The sequence below is a fragment of the Oncorhynchus kisutch genome, linkage group LG6 (assembly GCF_002021735.2).
Source record: "Oncorhynchus kisutch isolate 150728-3 linkage group LG6, Okis_V2, whole genome shotgun sequence".
Lineage (NCBI taxonomy): Eukaryota > Metazoa > Chordata > Actinopteri > Salmoniformes > Salmonidae > Oncorhynchus > Oncorhynchus kisutch.
In genome coordinates this window covers 29,473,960-29,488,235 of record NC_034179.2, presented here as the reverse complement: position 1 = coordinate 29,488,235, position 14,276 = coordinate 29,473,960, and the positions used below count along the sequence as shown (strand labels likewise).

General features: G+C 43.8%; 1 protein-coding gene across 4 annotated transcripts in view; it reads right to left on the bottom strand.

Annotated features, from left to right (window-relative positions):
- Nucleotides 1-11,508: 11,508 nt before the first annotated feature.
- The window catches only part of LOC109892650 (long-chain-fatty-acid--CoA ligase 4), a 36,683-nt gene continuing 33,915 nt past the window's right edge, over nt 11,509-14,276 (bottom strand). For all 4 annotated transcript variants that reach the window (XM_020485340.2, XM_020485343.2, XM_020485339.2 and 1 more), the window contains exons 14-15: nt 14,000-14,157; nt 11,509-13,835 (exon numbers count right to left, since the gene is read on the bottom strand). In XM_020485340.2, coding sequence (XP_020340929.1) covers nt 13,678-13,835; nt 14,000-14,157 — 316 coding nt within the window. In that variant the 3' untranslated portion in view covers nt 11,509-13,677. The remainder of the gene's footprint in view (nt 13,836-13,999; nt 14,158-14,276) is intronic.

Below are 14,276 nucleotides of genomic sequence, written 5' to 3'. Positions count from 1 at the left end.
AGGACATAACACAGACTGTTGTTGATGATACAAAATACTGAGAACCATACACATGTAGCCTGGTCTCATAGACTAGACGTAACATAGTAAACGTAAATACGTGCCACTCAAATTTGTATAAAATTGTAATGGCCTGGTTAGATCATAAAGGAACAATTGTCCAGACAGAGGGTTGAGTTTACGAATTTATGGTTTATTAACCCAACTCCACAAAGGCTACTGTTTGGCCGTAGCCCACTCCAAATAAATGAGATACCCTATAAAACAACCGTGACATTCTCTTGTGAAGACCAGACATAAGAGAGAGAACAATGGCTAATCATGGTCTTAACTTGCAATCAAATCAAAGTGTATTTGTCACGTGCGCCGAATACAACAGGTTTAAACCTTACAGTGAAATGTTACTTACAGGCTCTAACCAATGGTGCGGGGGAAAAAGGTATGTGTGTGTGTGTGTGTGTGTGTGTGTGTGGGTGGGTGGGTGGGTATGTAAAGAAATTAAACAACAGTAAAAAGACGTTTGAAAAAAGAGTAGCAAGGCTATATACAGACACCTGTTAGTCAGGCTTATTGAGGTAGTATGTACATGTAGGTATCGTTAAAGTGACTATGCATATATGATGAACAGAGAATAGCAGAAGCTTAAAAAGAGGGGTTGAAGGGTGGTGAGACAATGCAGATTGCCCGGTTAGCCAATGTGCGGCAGCAGTGGTTGGTCGGGCCAATTGAGGTAGTATGTACATGAATGTATAGTTAAAGTGACTATGTATATATGATAAACAGAGAGTAGCAGCAGTGTAAAAAGAGGGGTTGGAGGGTGGTGGGACACAATGCAGATAGCCCGGTTAGCCAATGTGCGGGAGAACTGGTTGGTCGGCCCAATTGAGGTAGTATGTACATGATTGTATAGTTAAAGTGACTATGCATATAAGATAAACAGAGAGTAGCAGCAGCGTAAAAGGGGGGGGTGGGGGTACACAATGCAAATAGTCCGGGTAACCATTTGGTTACCTGTTCAGGAGTCTTATGGCTTGTAAAAACTGTTGAGAAGCCTTTTTGTCCTAGACTTGGCACTCCGGTACCGCTTTCCATGCGGTAGTAGAGAGAACAGTCTATGACTGGGGTGAATGGGGTCTTTGACAATTTTTAGGGCCTTCCTCTGACACCGCCTGGTGTAGAGGTCCTGGATGGCAGGCAGCTTTGCCCCAGTGATGTACTGGGCCGTATGCACTACTCTCTGAAGTGCCTTGCGGTCGGAGGCCGAGCAATTTCCGGATGCTCTCGATGTTGCAGCTGTAGAACCTTGAGGATCTCAGGACCCATGCCAAATCTTTTTAGTTTCCTGAGGGGGAATAGGCTTTGTCGTCCCTCTTCATGACTGTCTTGGTGTGTTTGGGCCAATCTAGTTGGGTGTTGATGTGGACAACAAGAAATTTGAAGCTCTCAACCTGCTCCACTACAGCCCCGTCGATGAGAATGGGGACGTGCTCGGTCCTCCTTTTCCTGTAGTCCACAATCATCCCCTTAGTCTTGGTTACGTTGAGGGATAGGTTGTTATTCTGGCACCACCCGGGCCAGGTCTCTGACCTCCTCCTTATAGGCTGTCTCATCATTGTCGGTGATCAGGCCTACCACTGTTGTGTCGTCAGCAAACTTAATGATGGTGTTGGAGTCGTGCCTGGCCATGCAGTCGTGGGCGAACAGGGAATACAGGAGGGGACTGAGCACGCACCCCTGGGGAGCTCCAGTGTTGAGGATCAGCGTGGCAGATGTGTTGCTACCTACCCTCACCACCTGGGGGCGGCCTGTCAGGAAGTCCAGGATCCAGTTGCAGAGGGAGGTGTTTAGTCCCAGGATCCTTAGCTTGGTGATGAGCTTTGAGGGTACTATGCTGTTGAACGCTGAGCTGCTTTCCCACCTGGACAAAAGGTGTTCCTTTTGTCCAGGTGGGAAAGGGCAGTGTGGAGTGCAATAGAGATTGCATCATCTGTGGATCTGTTTGGGCGGTATGCAAATTGGAGTGGGTCTAAGGTGTTGATGCGAGCCATTACCAGCCTTTCAAAGCACTTCATGGCTACGGACGTGAGTGCTACGGGTCTGTAGTCATTTAGGCAGGTTGCCTTTGTGTTCTTGGGCACAGGGACTATGGTGGTCTGCTTGAAGCATGTTGGTATTACAGACTCAGTCAGGGACATGTTGAAAATGTCAGTGAAGATACCTGCCAGTTGGTCAGCACATGCCCGGAGCACACGTCCTGGTAATCCGTCTGGCCCCGCAGCCTTGTGTATGTTGACCTGTTTAAAGGTCTTACTCACGTCGGCTATGGAGAGCGTGATCACACAGTCGTCTGGAACAGCTGATTCTCTCATGCATGCCTCAGTGTTGCTTGCCTCGAAGCGAGCATAGAAGTGATTTAGCTCGTCTTGTAGGCTCCTGTCACTGGGCAGCTCGCGGCTGTGCTTCCCATTGTAGTCTGTAATAGTTTGCAAGCCCTGCCCCATCCACTGAGCATCGGAGACGGTGTCGTATGATTCAATCTTAGCCCTGTATTGACGCTTTGCCTGTTTGATGGTTCGTCGCAGGGCATAGCGGGATTTCTTGTAAGCTTCCAGGTTAGAGTCCCGCACCTTGAAAGCGGCAGCTCTACCCTTTAGCTCAGTGCGAATGTTGCCTGTAATCCATGGCTTCTGGTTGGGGTATGTAAAAAATCTAATCAAAATAATTTTATTTGTCACATACACATGGTTAGCAGATGTTAATGCGAGTGTAGCGAAATGCTTGTGCTTCTAGTTCCGACAATGCAGTAATAACCAACAAGTAATCTAGCTAACAATTCCAAAACTACTACCTTATAGACACAAGTGTAAGGGGATAAAGAATATGTACATAAAGATATATGAGTGAGTGATGGTACAGAGCGGCATAGGCAAGATACAGTAGATGGTATTGAGTGCAGTAGATACATATGAGATGAGTATGTAAACAAAGTGGCATAGTTAAAGTGGCTAGTGATACATGTATTACATAAAGATGCAGTAGATGATATAGAGTACAGTATATACATATACATATGAGATGAATAATGTAGGGTATGTAAACATATTAGGTAGCATTGTTTAAAGTGGCTAGTGATATATTTTACATCATTTCCCATCAATTCCCATTATTAAAGTGGCTGGAGTTGAGTCAGTGTGTTGGCAGCAGCCACTCAATGTTAGTGGTGGCTGTTTAACAGTCTGATGGCCTTGAGATAGAAGCTGTTTTTCAGTCTCTCGGTCCCAGCTTTGATGCACCTGTACTGACCTCGCCTTCTGGATGATAGCGGGGTGAACAGGCAGTGGCTTGGGTGGTTGTTGTCCTTGATGATCTTTATGGCCTTCCTGTGACATCGGGTGGTGTAGGTGTCCTGGAGGACAGGTAGTTTGCCCCCGGTGATGCGTTGTGCAGTCACTGTGGGGGCGACGTCCTCAATGCACTTATTGATAAAGCCAGTGACTGATGTGGTGTATTCCTCAATGTCATCGGAAGAATCCCGGAACATGTTCCAGTCTGTGATAGCAAAGCAGTCCTGTAGTTTAGCATCTGCTTCATCTGACCTTTTTTTTATAGACCGAGTCACTGGTGCTTCCTGCTTTAATTTTAGCTTGTAAGCAGAAAGTTGTGGTCGGATTTACCAAATGGAGGGCGAGGGAGCGCTTTGTACGTGTCTCTGTGTGTGGAGTACAGGTGATCTAGAATTGTTTTCCCTCTGGTTGTACATTTAACATGTTGATAGAGATTTGGTAGAACTGAATTCAGTTTCCCTGCATTAAAGTCTCCGGCCACTAGGAGCACCGCCTCTGGGTGAGTGGTTTCCTGTTTGCTTATTTCCTTATACAGCTGACTGAGTGCGGTCTTAGTGCCAGCATCTGTCTGTGGTGGTAAATAAACAGCCACAAAAAGTATAGCTGAGAACTCTCTAGGCAAGTAGTGTGGCCTGCAGTTTATCACAATGTTCTCTACTTCAGGTGACCAAAATCTAGAGACTTCCTTAGATTTCGTGCACCAGCTGTTGTTTACAAACATGCACAGACCACCCCCCCCCCCCCCCCCCCCCCCTCGTCTTACCGGAGTGTGCTGTTCTATCCTGCCGGTGCTGCGTGTATCCCGCTAGCTGAATATCCATGTCGTCATTCAGCCACGATTCCGTGAAGCATAGGATATTACAGTTTTTGATGTTCCGTTGGTAGGATATTCGTGATCTTACCACGTCTAGTTTATTGTCCAATGACTGCACATTGGCGAGTAATATTGACGGTAACGGCAGCTTTCCTAGTTTTCTTCTGAGGGGTCCGGACGAGAAATCCGGCTCTTTGTCCTCTGCGTCACTTCCTTTTGTGAATAATTGGGATGTCTCAAATCAAATCTTATTTGTCACATACACATGGTTAGCAGATGTTAATGCGAGTGTAGCGAAATGCTTGTGCTTCTAGTTCCGACAATGCAGTAATAACCAACAAGTAATCTAACTAACAATTCCAAAAAACTACTGTCTTATACACAGTGTAAGGGGATAAAGAATATGTACATAAGGATATATGAATGAGTGATGGTACAGAGCAGCATAGGCAAGATACAGTAGATGATATCGAGTACAGTATATACATATGAGATGAGTATGTAAACAAAGTGGCATAGTTAAAGTGGCTAGTGATACATGTATTACATAAGGATGCAGTCGATGATAGAGTACAGTATATACGTATGCATATGAGATGAATAATGTAGGGTAAGTAACATTATATAAGGTAGCATTGTTTAAAGTGGCTAGTGATATATTTACATCATTTCCCATCAATTCCCATTATTAAAGTGGCTGGAGTTGAGTCAGTGTCATTGACAGTGTGTTGGCAGCAGCCACTCAATGTTAGTGGTGGCTGTTTAACAGTCTGATGGCCTTGAGATAGAAGCTGTTTTTCAGTCTCTCGGTCCCAGCTTTGATGCACCTGTACTGACCTCGCCTTCTGGATGATAGCGGGGTGAACAGGCAGTGGCTCGGGTGGTTGATGTCCTTGATGATCTTTATGGCCTTCCTGTAGCATCGGGTGGTGTAGGTGTCCTGGAGGGCAGGTAGTTTGCCCCCGGTGATGCGTTGTGCAGACCTCACTACCCTCTGGAGAGCCTTACGGTTGAGGGCGGTGCAGTTGCCGTACCAGGCGGTGATACAGCCCGCCAGGATGCTCTCGATTGTGCATCTGTAGAAGTTTGTGAGTGGTTTTGGTGACAAGCCGAATTTCTTCAGCCTCCTGAGGTTGAAGAGGCGCTGCTGTGCCTTCTTCACGATGCTGTCTGTGTGAGTGGACCAATTCAGTTTGTCTGTGATGTGTATGCCGAGGAACTTAAAACTTGCTACCCTCTCCACTACTGTTCCATCGATGTGGATAGGGGGGTGTTCCCTCTGCTGTTTCCTGAAGTCCACAATCATCTCCTTAGTTTTGTTGACGTTGTGTGTGAGGTTATTTTCCTGACACCACACTCCGAAGGCCCTCACCTCCTCCCTGTAGGCCGTCTCGTCGTTGTTGGTAATCAAGCCTACCACTGTTGTGTCGTCCGCAAACTTGATGATTGAGTTGGAGGCGTGCGTGGCCACGCAGTCGTGGGTGAACAGGGAGTACAGGAGAGGGCTCAGAACGCACCCTTGTGGGGCCCCAGTGTTGAGGATCAGCGGGGAGGAGATGTTGTTGCCTACCCTCACCACCTGGGGGCGGCCCGTCAGGAAGTCCAGTACCCAGTTGCACAGGGCGGGGTCGAGACCCAGGGTCTCGAGCTTGATGACGAGCTTGGAGGGTACTATGGTGTTGAATGCCGAGCTGTAGTCGATGAACAGCATTCTCACATAGGTATTCCTCTTGTCCAGATGGGTTAGGGCAGTGTGCAGTGTGGTTGAGATTGCATCGTCTGTGGACCTATTTGGGCGGTAAGCAAATTGGAGTGGGTCTAGGGTGTCAGGTAGGGTGGAGGTGATATGGTCCTTGACTAGTCTCTCAAAGCACTTCATGATGACGGATGTGAGTGCTACGGGGCGGTAGTCGTTTAGCTCAGTTACCTTAGCTTTCTTGGGAACAGGAACAATGGTGGCCCTCTTGAAGCATGTGGGAACAGCAGACTGGTATAGGGATTGATTGAATATGTCCGTAACCACTCCGGCCAGCTGGTCTGCGCATGCTCTGAGGGCGCGGCTGGGGATGCCGTCTGGGCCTGCAGCCCTGCGAGGGTTAACACGTTTAAATGTCTTACTCACCTCGGCTGCAGTGAAGGAGAGACCACATGTTTTCGTTGCAGGCCGTGTCAGTGGCACTGTATTGTCCTCAAAGCGGGCAAAAAAGTTATTTAGTCTGCCTGGGAGCAAGACATCCTGGTCCGTGACTGGGCTGGATTTCTTCCTGTAGTCCGTGATTGACTGTAGACCCTGCCACTTGTCTCTTGTGTCTGAGCCGTTGAATTGAGATTCTACTTTGTCTCTGTACTGGCGCTTAGCTTGTTTGATAGCCTTGCGGAGGGAATAGCTGCACTGTTTGTATTCGGTCATGTTACCAGACACCTTGCCCTGATTAAAAGCAGTGGTTCGCGCTTTCAGTTTCACACGAATGCTGCCATCAATCCACGGTTTCTGGTTAGGGAATGTTTTAATCGTTGCTATGGGAACGACATCTTCAATGCACGTTCTAATGAACTCGCACACCGAATCAGCGTATTCGTCAATATTGTTATCTGACGCAATACGAAACATCTCCCAGTCCACGTGATGGAAGCAGTCTTGGAGTGTGGAGTCAGCTTGGTCGGACCAGCGTTGGACAGACCTCAGCGTGGGAGCCTCTTGTTTCAGTTTCTGTCTGTAGGCAGGGATCAACAAAATGGAGTCGTGGTCAGCTTTTCCAAAAGGGGGGCGGGGCAGGGCCTTATATGCGTCACGGAAGTTAGAGTAACAATGATCCAAGGTCTTTCCACCCCTGGTTGCGCAATCGATATGCTGATAAAATTTAGGGAGTCTTGTTTTCAGATTAGCCTTGTTAAAATCCCCAGCTACAATGAATGCAGCCTCCGGATAAATCGTTTCCAGTTTGCAGAGAGTTAAATAAAGTTTGTTCAGAGCCATCGATGTGTCTGCTTGGGGGGGGATATATACGGCTGTGATTATAATCGAAGAGAATTCTCTTGGTAGATAATGCTGTCTACATTTGATTGTGAGGAATTCTAAATCAGGTGAACAGAAGGATTTGAGTTCCTGTATGTTTCTTTCATCACACCATGTCACGTTGGCCATAAGGCATACGCCCCCGCCCCTCTTCTTACCAGAAAGATGTTTGTTTCTGTCGGCGCGATGCGTGGAGAAACCCGTTGGCTGCACCGCCTCGGATAGCGTCTCTCCAGTGAGCCATGTTCCCGTGAAGCAAAGAACGTTACAGTCTCTGATGTCCCTCTGGAATGCTACCCTTGCTCGGATTTCATCAACCTTGTTGTCAAGAGACTGGACATTGGCAAGAAGAATGCTAGGGAGTGGTGCACGGTGTCCGTCTCCGGAGTCTGACCAGAAGACCGCCTCGTTTCCCTCTTTTTCGGAGTCGTTTTTTTGGGTCGCTGCATAGGATCCACTCCGTTGTCCTGTTTGTAAGGCAGAACACAGGATCCGCGTCGCGAAAAACATATTCTTGGTCGTACTGATGGTGAGTTGACGCTGATCTTATATTCAGTAGTTCTTCTCGACTGTATGTAATGAAACCTAAGATGACCTGGGGTACTAATGTAAGAAATAACACGTAAAAAAACAAAAAACTGCATAGTTTCCTAGGAACGCGAAGCGAGGCGGCCATCTCTGTCAGCGCCGGAACTGTGTTTTGCCCTGTGGGGTGTTTGGAGAATATTGTGTGAGTCCTGCTTGCTGCTGTTGTTGTTGTTGAAGAAATCTTTGTCTAATCCGAGGTGAGTGATCGCTGCCCTTATATCCAGAAGCTCTTTTCTTCCGTAAGATATGGTTGCAGAAACATTATGTACAAAATAATCTACAAATATCGTAAAAAAAACAACAACATAATAGCACAATTGGTTAGGAGACCATAAAACGGCAGCCATCTCCTCTGGCGCCATTTTGCAATGCTCCATCCCCCATGCCACTCCACCAACCACCAAGATGCCAGGCATCAGAACATTCCAGGAATTCCCGTGATTGGCAGATAGCAGGTTGATTGGCATGCCGGACCCCACAAACACTGGGTACTGGTAAGTACAACACAACCAACTAATAACATAGCACACAGTGTCTGTGCGGGTCGCTACAATACGTTACAATTGGTATGATTACATAAGACAGAAGGTTACTTATAGGGTGGTTGGTCGGGAACGTCTAGCAACCCGAAGGTTGCGTGTTCGAATCTCATCACAGAGGAGTATAGAGTGCAGGAATGTGTCCTATAAGAAGCATTAGTGGCAAATCTGATGGCTGAATGGTAAAGAACATCTAACCGCACGAGAGCACCCTTACCTGCCGATCTATAAATTATGTCTCCGTAATCTAGCATGGGTAGGATGGTCATCTGAATCAGGGTTAGTTTGGCAGCTGGGGTGAAAGAGGAGCGATTACGATAGAGGAAACCAAGTCTAGATTGAACTTTAGCCTTCAGCTTTGATATGTGCTGAGAGAAGGACAGTGCACCGTCTAGCCATACTCCCAAGTACTTGTATGAGGTGACTACCTCAAGTTGTAAACCCTCAGAGGTAGTAATAACACCTGTGGGAAGAAGGGCATTCTTCTTACCAAACCACATGACCTTTGTTTTGGAGGTGTTCAGAACAAGGTTACGGGTAGAGAAAGCTTGTTGGACACTAAGAAAGCTTTGCTGTCCAGGGAGGGGCCAGCTGAGTATAAGACTGTATCATCTGCTTATAAATGGATGAGAGTGCTTCCTACTGCCTGAGCTATGTTGTTGATGTAAATTGAGAAGAGTGTGGGGCCTAGGATTGAGCCTTGGGGTACTCCCCTGGTGACAGGCAGTGGCTGAGACAGCAGATTTTCTGACTTTATACACTGCACTCTTTGAGAGGTAGTTAGCAAACCAGGCCAAAGATCCCTCAGAGACACCAATACACAAGAATGGAATGGTCTACCGTATCAAAAGTTTTGGCCAAGTCAATAAAAATAGCAACACAATATTGCTTAGAATCAAGGGCAATGGTGACATTATTGAGGACCCTTGAGGTTGCAGTGACACATCCATAACCTGAGCGGAAACCAGATTGCATTCTCGAGAGAATACTATAGACATCAAGAAAGCTAGTCAGTTGATTATTGACCTGTTTTTCCAACACTTTTGATAAACAGGGCAAAATACAAATAGGCCTATAACAGTTAGGATCAGCTTGATCTCCATGTCCCTCTGACATGTGAGAGAATCTGCAGTTGTTGCCAAACACACTGACCTGATGCAAAGGACAAAAATATAAGCATTACACAGATAAATCGTAAGGGTCTTTAATTCACACGTCATGTTCCTTGTATCTTTAATTGTAGTCTTTCGAAACCTCCTGCATGATTTCTTAGTCCGTTCATCATACAGGATAGCTGCTGTATCTGTGATGAGAGAAGAGGTGTCAATGTATACATTAAAATCTACAGCCTATTACCACAAGTATGTCAGATGATAAAAACTGCAGAGATAGGGTCACGGTCAATTCTTTTTAGAAAAGGACTTGAACTGAATTGCATTTGATAACATCCATCTGAATTTAACCCCTTTTGATAAACAGGGCAAAATAGAAATAGGCCTGTAACAGTTAGGATCAGCTTGATCTCCCCTTTAAATGAAGGATGAACCGTGGCTGCATTCCAAGCAATGGGAACCTCCCCAGAAAGGAGAGACCGGTTAAAAAGGTTGGAGATAGGCTTGGCGATGATAGGGGCAGCAACCTTAAAAAGAAAGGGTCTACACCATCTGACCCACATGTTTTTTTGGGGTCAAGTTTCAGGAGCTCCTCTAGCACCTCCGACTCAGTGACTGCTTGCAGGGAGAAACTTTGTAGCGTGGCAGTGGAAAAAGAGGGAGAAGCATTGGGGATAGTCGCATTAGAAGGGGTGGGAGATGAGGAAATGTTGGACGGGAAGGGAGGCATGGCTGAGTCAAATAGGAATCCTGACTTAATGAAGTGGTGATTGAAGAGCTCAGCCATGTGCTTCTTGTCAGTAACAACCACATCATCAACTTTAAGCTACATGAGTGGGACAACATTCCACAGGCCACAATCAACAGCCTGATGATCAACTCTGTGAAGGAGGTGTCGAACTGCATGAGGCAAATGGTGGTCACACCAGATACTGACTTAGCTTTAAAAAAATAAAAAAAAGGTATCTGTGACCAACAGATGCATATCTGTATTCCCAGTTATGAGGAATCCATAGATTAGGGCCTAATGAATTTATTTCAATTGACTGTTTTCCTCATATGAACTGTAACTCAGTTAAGTCTTTGAAACGGTTGCATGTTGTGTTTATTTTTGTTCAGTGCAAGATAAAAAAAAATATTTTCAAAATAAATAAATAAATAAGGATGTATTGATTGCGTATTTCTTCACACCCCATGCCGCCACCACAATAGTGGAAAATACAAAGGGATCAACAACCATTGCATTCACTTCACATTACTGGTCTGTTTGACAAAGTGAAAAGGAAGCCCGTGTTTAAAAAAAAAATCCGCTCTAAATCATAAATTCTGTTTGCAACAAGACCATTAAAAATATTCACTCTGCCATTTCCTGCTTGCTAAAATTCGAATAGTTCAACAATTTAAGTTAGTGACAAAACAAGCAAGTATAGTGTAGAGAAATATTGTACCATCTAAACTGCTGTGAAATATATTTTCCATAACCAAAAAAGATTGTGCTTGAAGCTGGTGTGCAAAAGAAAGCAGACGCAAAAACTCAAACTTAAGAACGGGAAGCATAGAACAGATCTACCACTTCTTAGACTTGCTTTCAATTAAATATGGAACTTTTTGGGCGACCCAACCAAATTCCCATAAAAATATGAGTTATAGATATGGCAAAAGGTTCTACAATTTCCACTTTGTACATGTGGAGTAGGTTGTAGGAAAAAAACAAATTAAATACATTTTTAGATTTCATTTGAAGGCAGAAAATGTTGACTGTTCAAGCTGTGTAGACCTTCACTAGGCACTATGTTACCTGCCATGATGCACTTTAATAAACAGCTGTGTCTGAGTGGAGCAATGCCACATTTGAGTTTGCGTTCAGCCGTACTGAATTTGAGGCATTAGAATCACCTCATACCTTGGGCTTGTTTGAAATTCTGTCATTCTCCTTGCTTGAAAGATTTGTAAAGCTTGCCCCAAGGATAGTTAGAATGCATCTTTCTTGACAGCACTGTGAATGGGGTAGATTTAAACTAGTGAACCTAATTATAAATCATTGAATAATACTTTATATTGATTTATGGCTGATAATTATTCAAGTAATAAACAGTTTACAGAAGAAAGAAAGCTTTAATATGTTCATATAAAAATAATATGTACTTTCAAATGACATAACCAGAAGGTACACACTGCCCATCCCTATCACACAGTTTCATTCACATATTAACAGATTTGAATAAATATTACAAATTAACAAAACATCACATCAATATAAATGGAGAGAGAAGGCTGCATTTACACAGGCAGCCCAATTCTGAACTTGTTTGAACTAATTGGTATTTTGATTAATCCAATCAGTGAAAAGATGTAAAAAGATCTGATTGGTCAAAATACCAATTAGTGGAAAAAAAATCAGAATTGGGCTGCCATTGTAAACACAACCTAAGTGCTTCACAATTAACATAAGATTAAAGGTTGGTCTCAAAATAAATACTACCGCAGTTGCATTCTTGGTGGATGTAACCCTGAGTATAAGAATAATAAAACAGTCACAAAAAAAAATGGTTTGACCTTTCTTACTCCTATTGGAACATATCCGTGATAGGACTCAATGGATTAGAGTGGTATCATGGCTAAATTGAACAGTGTATGTTTCACCCCAATGTGTTGGCCATTGGGGATATTTGCAAAATCGTTAAATGGTATTATATATGTTATGAATGCAATGCATCCTGGAATATTATTTTTGGCATTGATTTGCACGTTTCAGTTGTCACAACCCCATCAATTCTCTTCTACTGCATTATATGCCACATTAAACAGCTTCCGAATGATAACGCAAACTTGCTGATATACAGCATTTTCATTAAGGTTCCACACAAAGTTTCAAGAAGCACAATTGTGACCTTTAAACAGTTCAACAGTACAAATTCATCCAAAAAATGTAAAATGGTTCAACGTTTAACTTGACCTTCATATACATACAAAATATTTTAAATAGAAGTTCTTTACACATGCAACTCAATTGGATTTTCAACATCATATAATTTAAAAGATTGCATTGAATTATATTGAGTATTTCATATCTCTAAACTTTGTCACAAAATGTCAAATTATTTAAGAGTATAGGCTATTAAGTTGGCATATCCATAGGTCAGAAATGTAGAACTATTACAGTACATTATAAAGATGACTTGAAACATTATCTAAGACTATAAATATTGTACAGTATACAGAGTTATAGGAAGAGATCAGCATGAAAAAGAAGGCTAAAGGACTATTCATTTTTGCTCAAATAAAAATGATAATCCATGCTGTAACATAGCAAGTATGACATTAACCATTTACCTAGTATCTGAAAAATCTAAAACATAACGTGACATACTTGGGTTGGGTCACTACAACAATGTCATGAGCAGGTTCAAAACATGAAAACATAAATTACACACAAGCACAGGTGACAGAAATGGCCAAAGTTACACTCAGGTTTGATCTATGTGCAATAGCCTAAAGGATTGTGGGGGCTCGGCAGTTGCGTGGCAATAATGTGATCCTATGTACAGAACAAGCAAACAATTTATACAGCAGCACTGTAGGGGCATGCTCACTAGGGGGCAGCAAAAATGTTTTCATCAATTATGTTGACCTTTCTCAAAAGGAGGCCAGCTGGGACAGAGAAGAGAGGACTCCAGAGTTGAGCAAATCTCATTGAGAAAAGGCCATTATGACTCCTACCTCAATTAGACACAAAAATAGTAGTATTTACTGACATGTCATAATAAATCCCAAAGGCAAATTACAATATGCAAATACAAGACTTGCATTCGAATGGCGTTTTACACAACGCTGTGCGATCTCCAACACAAATAGCCGTAACTAACCAGCTGATCCCTCTGTGCTGAACTTTATGGACTGACATTCATAATGTGACAAAAGAGACAACATGGAAAGACAATTCTACAGTTCAGACATAATGCTGTGAAGCAGGGTGTCAAATTCCATAGAGGGCAAAGTGTCTGCAGGTTTTAGATTTTTCCATCCAATTAAGACAGACAACCAGGTGAGGTGCGTTCCTTACTAATTAGTGATCTTATTTCATCAATCAAGTACAAGGGATGAGCTAAATCCCGCAGACACTCAGCCCGCCGTGGAGTTTCACACGTGCGTTGAAGCATATGCACACGCACGCAATCATACACACACATTCAGACACGCACCCACTAATTTCACTGGTGAAAGTTGTCAGGAAACCGTTCTTAGGTTAGATCAGATAGTGGCTCTACTTCCCTCCGTACATTCTCTCGATATCAGTCTGGAAGTGGTTCTTCAGCTCCTTCCTTTTCAGTTTGAATGCGTCCGTCACCAGGCCAGTCTCAGGGGTCCAGGGCTCTGGGCTCAGACGCACTTTCACTGGGATCTCAAAACGCTGCAGTTTGACTGATGGGGGGAAAACACAATGGTTAATATAAAAGGGATAAACATAGCCTGAACAAAGCCCTCTTGTCACACACTAAAATTATGTGTCTTATAATTCTAGGTTATTATCCATCTGGTTAATCAAGTTAACAGGATATGTGTCATAGAGTAAGTGTCAGCCTTACTTGAGGTAGCCACCTCTTTGATGGCCTTCAAGACCTCTTTCTCCATGGCCGGGTGGTTACAGATCTCCTCCCAGGCGACACTGATGCCGTTCTTATTGGCCAGAATTGTCAGCTGCTTCTGGTTCGGTACCACAAAGCTTATCACATAGTTCTGGTCACTAAAAGCAAGAGAACATTTTTAAATGATACAGACTAGACCTGAGCATGCACATTAAATATGTTTTCAGGGTGATACATATAGAATAACCACAAATGCATGTGGTGTCAATGTAACAGT